This window comes from Alosa pseudoharengus, unplaced genomic scaffold (assembly GCF_046254945.1).
Source record: "Alosa pseudoharengus isolate Yale_2024_CS ecotype anadromous, Long Island Sound unplaced genomic scaffold, YU_APseudo_1.1 YU_APseudo_1.1_scf_26, whole genome shotgun sequence".
Classification (NCBI taxonomy): domain Eukaryota; kingdom Metazoa; phylum Chordata; class Actinopteri; order Clupeiformes; family Clupeidae; genus Alosa; species Alosa pseudoharengus.
Window position 1 is genome coordinate 1,397,439 of NW_027468701.1, and position 10,825 is coordinate 1,408,263.

At 42.2% G+C, this 10,825-nt stretch overlaps 1 protein-coding gene across 6 annotated transcripts in view; it reads left to right on the forward strand.

Annotated features, from left to right (window-relative positions):
- Positions 1 to 5,736, forward strand: part of LOC143099259 (inactive carboxypeptidase-like protein X2) — a 386,609-nt gene extending 380,873 nt beyond the window's left edge. For all 6 annotated transcript variants that reach the window (XM_076262346.1, XM_076262344.1, XM_076262343.1 and 3 more), the window contains 2 exons: positions 4,866 to 4,965; positions 5,351 to 5,736. In XM_076262346.1, the coding sequence (XP_076118461.1) occupies positions 4,866 to 4,965; positions 5,351 to 5,622 (372 nt within the window). In that variant the 3' untranslated portion in view covers positions 5,623 to 5,736. The remainder of the gene's footprint in view (positions 1 to 4,865; positions 4,966 to 5,350) is intronic.
- The last annotated feature ends 5,089 nt before the right edge of the window (positions 5,737 to 10,825 follow it).

A 10,825-nucleotide genomic window follows, 5' to 3' on the forward strand; every position in this document is an offset into this window, starting at 1 on the left:
CATTCGGATGTGTTTAAGAAAGTTCGATTTTACCGTTTTTAGTCAAAACTTGTTAGCCTGGACGTGACCAGGACATGTCATTTCACCGCTACAAAACGCTATTTTTATACCTCTTTTACAGTTCCAAACAACATTACACTTACGTGGTAGTGATTAGAGGGTCCCTAAAGCCAAACCGAAGTATCCCGAGGTCTTTATGTGGTCGGATAGAGAGTCCAGAATGAATTTCATCAAGCCAGTACCTTTCCGGAAATGTTGCTGCTGCAGCTGGCATCTTTCTGTAGGATTCGATCATGCTACTTAGCTAACTTAACTAATGTTTTCTAGCAGTTTTATTTTTAAAAATGCTAACTATGCTAATAATGCTAACTACGCTAACCATGCTACTTAGCTAACTTAGCTAATGTTTATTAGCAGTTTTGGTAAAATGCTAACTTATATTATCTATTTTAACTATACATGATATTTTACATCACATCTTTTGCATTTTTATGCACTGGTAATTCCTTGGAATTGCATTTCTAGTTATTATTATTCCGCTTACCACTTTTTCCGTACGCAATTTCTCTTGAACAGTTTAACTTAGAAACTTCGTTCAAACTTTGTAACATTACATTACATTACATTACATTACATTTGGCTGACGCATTTTTAACCAAAGCGACTAACAACATGGTAAACAGTTTAAGTTTTAGAGCAATTCTCAACAATATTAGGACAATTTAAAAAACATAAGAATAAGTACAGTAAGAATAAGTGCATCAGTGAGTGCTGTTTTTAACAGTTACGTGTCCGTTTAAGACGGCTGGTGAGTGCTAGGATCAGCAAGACTTGTTGTAAGTGTTGCTATGAGAGGAGATGTTCTCTAAAGAGCTGGGTCTTCAGGAGTTTTTTGAAAATGGAGAGGGATGTCCCTGCCCTTGTAGGAACTGGCAGTGTGTTCCACCAACGAGGAACAACAGATGAGAAAAGTTTGGATTGGCCTGAGCGTACCGGAGGTAGAGCTAGACGTCGTTCGTCTGAGGAGCGCAGCGGTCTGGAGGTAGCGTATGTCTGTATGAAGGCATTCAAGTAGGTGGGAGCAGAACCGGAGACTACTTTGTAGGCAAGCGTTAGAGCCTTGAATTTGATGCGGGCCGCCATAGGTAGCCAATGTAGCTGGATGAGTAGCGGTGTAACATGTGCCCTCTTGGGTTGGTTGTAGACCAGGCGCGCCGCCGCGTTCTGGATCATCTGAAGTGGTTTCACTGCGCAGGCTGGGAGACCTGTCAGGAGGGCGTTGCAGTAGTCGAGTCGTGAGATGACTATTGCCTGAACCAGAAGTTGGGTGGCATCTTGAGTTAAGTAAGTCCTGATTTTCCGTATATTGTAGAGTGCGAAACGGCATGACCGGGCGACTGAGGCAACATGATCTGAGAAGTTTAGTTGGTTGTCGAGAACAACTCCTAGATTTCTTTCAGTCCTGGTAGGTGAAACAGACAGGGAGTCAAATTTGATGTTGATGTCGTGGTGTATGGTAGGTTTAGCTGGGAGGACCAGCAGTTCAGTCTTTGAGAGGTTCAGCTGGAGGTGGTGTGCCTTCATCCATGTAGCTATGTCTGAGAGGCAATCCGAGATCCGTGCTGAAACCAAGGGGTCATCAGGTGGAAAGGACAGATAGAGCTGTGTGTCGTCTGCATAGCAGTGGTATGAGAAGCCATGCGAACGGATAATCTGTCTCAAGGAGGTGGTGTAGATAGCAAAGAGAAGGGGGCCCAGTACTGAGCCCTGGGGGACCCCTGTGGTGAGATGGTGCAGATAGCTGACCAAGCCATGATACGTTAAACGAGCGTCCTGTGAGGTAGGATTCAAACCAGGAGAGAGCAGAACCGGAGATTCCCATGTTAGCAAGTATAGAGAGAAGGATGCGGTGATTAACCGTGTCAAAGGCAGCCGATAAGTCAAGCAGAATGAGTACTGATGACCGAGCGGTCGCCCTGGCTTCTTTTAAGGCTTCTGTTACAGACAGCAGAGCCGTTTCGGTAGAGTGGCCGCTTTTGAACCCAGACTGATTTGGATCCAGAAGGTTGTTCTGTGAAAGGAAGTCAGAGACCTGTTTGGAGACTGCTCGTTCAATGCCTTTGGATAGGAAAGGCAGGAGTGAGACAGGGCGGTAGTTCTCGACTTGAGCAGGGTTGAGAGAAGCTTTCTTAAGTAACGGTGTTACCCGGGCCATTTTGAACGCTGTTGGAAATGTGCCGGAGGTTAGCGAGGCATTGATCACGTGTGTGATAGCTGGTGCGATGGTCGGGCTGATGGACTGAAGTAGGCTCGTAGGTATAGGGTCCAGCGAGCATGTGGTAGGACGGCTGCATGTCAGGAGTCTAGATACTTCATTCTCGGAGAGAGGCGTGAATGCTGAAAAAGATGATCTAGTAGTCCCTAGAGGTTGTAGGAGTGCGGTATCTGAGTCAGATGCGTTGAGTGGGCATGTAGAGAATTGACTGCTGATTGCCGCCACTTTGTTTGTAAAAAATGAGGCGAGGGTATCTGCAGTAAGGCTGGATGGAGGAGGAGGCATCTGAGGGTTGAGTAGCGATTTGAAGGTTGAAAAAAGCTTTCGAGTGTCTGTAGCGCTGTTGATTTTGTCATTGTAGAAAGCCGTCTTAGCAGCAGTGATGGAGGAGGTCAGGAGTGTCAGGAGTGTCTGGTAGTTTTTGAGGTCATCAGTTAGTTTGGATTTGTGCCATTTCCTCTCCGCGGCTCTGAGTTTGGTGCGCTGCGATCGGAGGGTATCATTTAGCCATGGATGAGAGTGTTTGGATCGAGCTGGCCTTGTGGTAAGAGGGCACAGCTCGTCTAGACACGAGCTCAGTGTGGAGCAGAGCGAGTCTGTGGCCTCATTAACCTCCAGAGAGGAGAAGGTGTTGAGTGGAGGTAGACCGGAGGCAACCACAGAGGAAAAGTGCGTTGGAGACAGGTTCCGGATGTTGCGGCGGTAACGTAGGTCTTCAAATGGACCAGGTTGCTATGTCTTTTCAACTTTGAAACTTTTATACTTTTTAAACTATTAAAGAAAAACTTTTTAAAAATCCCCATAGACTTAACATTGCCGACTATTTATACAGACAGTATCTTCACGAAGTTTAGCGTTTGCAGCCATCTTGAATTTAGTCACGATAAGTCGAGCGACGAGTAAGAATGAACAGGTATGATAAGGGATCAGATTCCAAAAATAATTCTGTGTTTCCAGTAGCAGCAATTAACTAGGCTAATCATTGTCAACATGTAAATTAAATGTAATGTTTCATAGACATAGGCTATGGTGACAGATTAACAGTGTTTGGAATAACGCCGTTTAAAAGAACGGTGTTAGGTAACAACGTTATTTTTCCACTAACGGGGTAATCTAACTAATTACTTTTCCCATCATTACAACGCCGTTAACGTTACTGGACGTTAAATGCAGGCGTTACTATGCATTGATTGAATAAACTGTGTAATCCGAACGCACCCTGGCTCACAGCTAGTGAGTAGGTGGGTTAATAACGACGTAAGTGATTATGATTGTCATGTTTCATGATAGCCAATCAGAGCAATGGATTGCAATAGAAAAAAGGAAGCATGATCTGACCTGTGCATAAACAGGTCATATGCTGGAAAGATTAGGCCTATTTTTTGGTCAAAGTTTTCTCCATGGATTCCTGGTAAGAACCCCTATTGGAACAGATTAAAACTTGGGGCATGTTGAATTTTTTCCAAAAATCCAATATGGCCGCCATTTTCAAAAATGGCACATTTTTACACACTTTTTGCTATGCTATGGGGACATTTCCTCTAAAAACAGTGTCATTTTAGCAAAAAACTGTCCTTTTCTATCAAATACATATTTACAGAGGTTAACTGATGATTTTTAAAACCCTAAGTATTTTTCTAACAATTTTAAATCATTAAAAAATGATAATTTTGTCAGATATTTGTCAAATATCAGAAATCATCAAATTTCCCTTAAACATAAACCTCTTACAGGTTAAATACAGTTCAAATAAATTGGATATCTTAACTTAAACAGATTAAAACATATGGCATTTAGACATTTTCTCAAAAAACTCAATATAAATTCAATAATATCCCCAAAATGCCTACACTTTTGGCTAAGCTAGAGTTTTTTTTTTCCTATTAAAAACATTTTGACAAATGTTAATTGATATAAGAAACAAGATAGTATTTTTTGTAATTCCATCACCTTTATGGAACTATTTTATCACTCGGCTAGATAGTTACTATTACTCTATTAATAATAGTAATACTTAGAGCTACTGAGAGAAAATTACGTAAATCCAGAAATGGAAATTATCTTAGTAACTACCAGTCTTTGCTATCATCTTTTTCATTCACTGTTACACTTGCAAAAAAGACATTCTATCAGAGCAAGATTGAGAGCGCAACTGACAGTAGAAAACAATTTTCAAGTCTCTTCTCAATCCTCCACTACTGCCATCAGCTACTTCATTGTCAGCAGATGCAACATTTTCACTGAAAATGGCTTAACCCTCGTGTTGTTGTTGTGTTCGTTTTATGTTTACTAATGACCGCCAGTGGCGCTGGCAGGCGTAATCCTGTACGCACTGTGTGTACAATTTTTTCACAGCTTTATTTGTGAAATCATTCAATATTAGCCTACAACAATAAAAAAAAACGTGTGTGACAACTAGCCTATATTTATTGACTCATGTGCAATCTGAATATTGGTATTATTCCGAATAAAACCGGAATATGTTGATATTCAGCCACATTTGTATTACATCAATCTATGCTATGCCACAAGTTGTACGGAACAGGATCTGGCCATGTTTTCATGTGTGCCCTATCTCTGTCATACACAGGTACATCGTGGAATTAAGGGAGTGGTGAAAGATGTAAAGGGAAGGGGCGTTACCAATGCAATCATTTCTGTGGAAGGCATAAACCATGACATTCGTACAGGTAAGAAATCTGACAACAACAAAACATATGCACTGATCCACAAAAAGAATGTTCCAAAAATAGCACATATCATTCACATTGGCAAGTCAATGTGCTTTACATGAATTAGAGCACTTTTTTAAAGTAAATAAAAAAGTAAAGTACATACAACAGAATAATTTAAAGTGTAGAGTGTACTCATGTAAACGGAGTATAGTAGTATTTGTATGTGAGTATATGGATGTATGTGAGATTATGATAGTGTGTATATGACATTATGATAGTGTGTACAGTATGTAAGGTTATGATAGTGTTTGTGTATGACCAAGTATGAACTTTCCTGAGCGGCCCCTCATAAATTATATCAAGCACTAATACATACATCTAGCACTTTTTTCTCTTACAGCTGCAGATGGTGACTACTGGCGGGTGTTAAATCCTGGAGAGTACAAAGTGACGGTCAGAGCAGATGGATACACCCCGACCAGTAAAATGTGTGAGGTGGGCTATGAGATCGGGGCGACCCGCTGTGACTTTGTTATCAGTCGCACCAACTTGTCACGTATAAAGGAAATCATGGAGAGGTTTGGGAAACATCCAATCAGCCTACCAGTAAGGCAGCTCAAGAGACGACCCCAACAACGATGGTTGGAACATAGGTTTGGGAGAAGAGAGTAGAGGTTAATATAAGAAGAAACAAAAAGAGAAAATGGATGACATTTCTGTGGGGAAAAAAATCCTCTTCAAAGCTTTATTTTACTGATAAAAATCAATTGTGCTCAAATGTTGCTGCAAACATTCATGTCCTTTTTGTATCCAAGCAAGTTGAAAGTTGCAATTCAGGAATACACTTCCATTTCTGTTTGTGCATTATGGAAGCATTAAAGTGTCTTTGCCTAAAGTGACTTTGTTTCTGTCAGATTAAAAAACACAGGAGCCTCATTGTCATGTGATTCAGAAAAATTACAATGTACAAAAAATAAAATTATAAATAACACCACGCTGCCCCACATCCACCCCTCCCTGCGGATCCAATTTTAACGTTATAATTAAACTGGTTTCCAGATCATTCATCGGTGCTTGAGTCAACTCATCCCCTGAACTCAGTCCTACACTACCTGTCTAGGTCTGAGCCTCCACTCTTACTGTACAAATGTTCTCCGTAGGTATTTTCTGTTTTTCTGAAGAACCACCAGGAACACTTGCCATAGTCACTGTCTCAGGTAAAGGTAAGGCCCTGCGTGGCAACGCATCCGCATTGATGTGTAATTTGCCAGGCCAGGTGTATGATTTTATAGTGAAATGCTGCCAGCTGCTCCACCCACGAATCAATTGCCCTTCAAGGCCCTGAAATTATGTAGCCATCTTAGTGAGCCATGGTCAGTACATAAAATAAATTCTTTACCCAATGGATAATGTTTAAAATGTTTAGTAAAAGACATCCTGCTCAACAATTCCTTTTTTGTGGCTGCATATTTTCTCTCATCTTTAGTTAGTGCTCTACTGGCATATGCCACTACCCTCTCCATACCCCCATCCCCTTCCTGCGACAACACTGCCCCAATACCAAAATCATTTGCGTCTGTATCCAAAATGAAGGGTTTCTGGGGATCTGGATACGCTAAGACTGGGGTTGTAATCAAACTTGTTTTTAATTGCCGAAAAGCCTCTTCACATGAATGGTCCCACTTGTACTTTCTTCCCTTTTCAGTAAACTGATGAAGTGGTCCAAACCAAACCAAGAAAACTTTTCATTTTTGTTTGAGTTTTTGGAACCGGCCAGCTCCTCACAGCCTCCACTTTCGAGGGGTCCGCCATAATCCCCTGGGCTGAAATAATGTGTCCCAGATAGCGTACCTCTGTCACAAACAGATTACATTTACCAGGCTTCACCTTTAAATTAGCTTGACCCAGCATTAAAAGAACCTCATCCAGTCTGCGCAGCTGTATGTCAAATGTCCGGCCAAAACAAATAATATCATCCAAATAAACTAAACATGTTGACCACTGCAAATCAGGCAGCACCAAGTCCATCAAACGCTGAAACGTGCTGGGTGAGTTGCAGAGGTCAAAACTTAGCACATTAAACTCAAATAACCCCTGTCTAGTAATAAACGCTGTCTTAGGCTTATCGCAAGGGTCAACCTCGACCTGCCAGTGGCCACTGGCAAGGTCGAGGGTGGAGAACCATTGCGCATTTGCCAGGCTGTCCAAGGCATCATCGATTCTCGGCAGAGGGTAAGCATCTTTCACTGTGACTTTGTTCGACATTCGACATTTTCTTCTATAGTTAAGTCGGTATACATAGTGCCCACCTTCATACCTTCCTTCAAAATACAAGGCTCCTCAGTCACATTTATAACCCTCACTGGTACCCTCCCCTGCTGAGCTCTACAAACCACCCGCTCCCCCATCAAATCACAGTGGGAGGACAGGGAATAAGACGGCTCCAGCAGTCCGACGGCCCGGCCTGCCAAGAGTCCCTCCACCGCCCCTGAAATAATTGCTTCAGAGCGTGGTCGCACCACAGTATCAGTCTGTACAGTCACTAATTTTTTTTTACTAGCCTCATTCAAAGATATCAGTGGCAATTTCTTTCCCATCAAACAGCAACATTTATTAGCCAGATTAACTACAGCCCCATATTTTGACAGGACATCAATCCCAAGCAAGTCAGTCGACACATCAGCCACTAAAAACTCCACGACCAAAGCCAATGAGTCAAATTGACAAATAGTTTGCCACCTCCCCACTACACACATATCACTCCCATTTGCAGCTGAGGCTGCCCCCTGATACCCTGTTTAACTCCCCCATCCCCTTTGTTATCTGTAACCACCTGTGCTTAGGGATAATAGAGGCTTGGGCCCCAGTATCTACCAAAACATGCAATAAAAACCCACCTATTTTTGCATTGAGGTAGACGCCTGGGTTATCTAGATGATTGTAGGCCATTCATAAAAACAGACACAGATACACGATAGTCAAGTTAATTAAAAGGGAGACTTCCCTGCTCCCCGGGACCCTCCCCTGGGGCCTGATGGCAATGGACAGATGATTGAGCCTTCAGGTGGCCAGTAGCTGTAAAGTTCCATTATGTAAATTCCAGCATGTGAGTTCCAGTCTGTAATTTCCAGTATGTAAGTTCTAGGGAGTTCGGGGGCTCAAGGGTCCAGTAGTCCAAAACATGCCTGCCAGTCGCGGCGTTGGTCTAGATCAGTGGTCCCCAAACTACAGCCCGCCAACTCATTTTGGGTGGCCCCCCAAAACATGTCCGTGGTATATAGCATTTGGCCCGCACGGGAGTACAACATCGTCAAACTATAACCTCCGTAATACGTAACCTCTCTATGGCGAGTCTTAACAGTACACATGTAATACTCTTTTTGTCCACTGGTGGTTGTTTTAGCGCTGTTTCGAGTTTGCCATCGAAAACGGAATGAAATGTAGGCCTATCTGCAAACAATGTAAGAGGCCTATGCTGATTGCATCAGTGCTTAAAGTAGTGTAGCGCCGAGGCTATTTGCCCCGTGTTGGACTTTCCCCTGTGTTCCCCTGTGTCTTCTGTTTTCCCGGCGTGTGCGCGTGTTTGTGTGTGTGCGTGCGAGAGTGTCTGTGTCTCCCTCTCCCTTCTGTGTCATAGAATGTGTCAATAAGTTCTGATGTGTTTTGATTGGGGGGAGGTGTCCGGGAGGGAATATTTAGGGGTTCGGATAGGTTAGCGATTGATAAGGGGAGGGAATAGAATAGGGGGTTCTAAGACGTCTAGTAAGTTTAGAAGTGAATTACGAGCGAGTGAGTTGTGTTGCGTTGTGTTGTCTGCCGATGAGAGTGAATGACAAGAGATTGAGACCTAATTTATCAATATCAGTTTGTTATTTTGTAGTGGACACCTCCTGCTACCCGTACCTTAGCCTGTACATCCTTTTGAGAAATAAATAACCGGAGTTTGGAACGATATCCCAGCCTCCCCGTCTCCTAACTACTCGTCGGCATTACAGTATTCTAAAAGTTTATCAATTATTTGTTAATAACTAACTAACTTCTATTCAAGTCATATTTCTGGGACTTTCTGGGATAATTATTTCTATTTTTTATTCACACGTTCAAATGTTCATACAGAGTACAAAGTTCTTATCAGGTGAGTGAAAGTTAGAATGGTGGTCATTTCAGATGTGTTTGCCAGCACTTCATAAAACTCTCATAGTTTGATAACTTTAAATTATTTGTAGGATATTGCTTGTTCACAACTTGAGCTATGTATACAAAGAAATAGCGTATTTTTATTAGTATTATTTCATTTGAGCTACATTTTACACTGATATGGCATAGTGGCAACATAAACACAGCTAGCAAAGGTATTAAATTGCAGTGATGATTAAATGTAATGGAATATTCAACTAAGGTAGACTGCTGTTGTTCACATTACTAAGCTATTTATGGCTGATATACTCCGAGTCTCTGGCCCTCTCTTAGAGCCAGGCATAAAGCGCTTTCAGATATAACCTCCGGAGTATATGCGGAGGTTTGTCAAACGGAGGTCCTACCCTTCGGATGATTCAGATATGATGCTAACCTGCTGACCATATACTGACCTTATACGGACGTATGTGTGAACGACATACACGCACATTACAGAATCTCCGTGTGGTTGTCTAGTGAGGGGTGGGGGCTTGTAGAGTTCACAAGATGCGAGACATGACGCAGAATATATGCGGCCGCTGCCTGTCACAGCTGCTTTTTGTTTACAAAGTGTAGCCTATGCATTATGTAGGCTAAAGAAGAGAAATCTATTGTGCGTAGGCTAATACTTGGAGTAGGCTAGTCACGTAAGTGCGCACTTGAAATTGACCTACAGTATTTGTATGTGTGCTTCGAATAAACACATTTAGGGACTGTTCGTTATTTATAAACGGGATCACCGGAGGGATTTTGAGTGCCTCGATCAAAAGTTGCATGACCCTCCCCTGCCTGCTATATAATTTTCAACGACCCTCCAACAGCATTTTCAAAAATGACATGACCCTCCCCGGCCAACTGTCGATGTCTTCCGCCCACGCTCTTACGCGCTATGAAAACACATCAACATATGCTACCGCTCTAAAACCAACCACTGCTTTCTGATCTTACACATCACACTTCACCAAGATGGTGGCCATTTCAGTAGATTTACTCACTAACATTGTTGTGGAAACACAATAAGCATGGAAACTAAATGCACACTTCCTGCAACTGCATTAGCCTATTTGAAATAAGTTACTCCTCTAGTAAGCATTCACATGAAATAAAACAATAAAGCATTGAGACCATTCAACAAAGCACACTGGGTAATAACAAATTCAACACATGAACTTGTTGCTATGGACTCGTCTCTAGGCTTCCTCAGTCATTGTAAAGCTGCCGAAGCTGAACATTATCCAAAACTCAATTTCTCAGACGAGCGTCAATTTGGGAGCTTGCTACACTCCTTCCTTCTCAAATGACTTGAAAAGGCCGTTTGCACAATTTCACAAATAATCACAGGGACCGAAAAATACCTAACATGCCGACTTTTTCCGGGTTTATCATTTTAACGTTTCCCCGCTGTCTAGCCGTTTTAATATTTTCCCGTAGTAGAATATCCCATATTACTGTAATACTCTCATAACATTAGTCCTGCATTCTACGTGCCTACGTGCGCACCTGCCAGGCTACTCAGCTAGACAAAGAATTCCCCCTGTATATTCACTCCAAGTTGGCCTACCATAACTTACCAACTACACTGTAGACCATAAACTGGCTATTTATTTGACCAAATGTATTTGTTCAACTTTATGAAGCAGAATTACGCACTGCTACTTGGAACGTAACACATTTGTGTTGGCAGGAGAGAGAATGACGG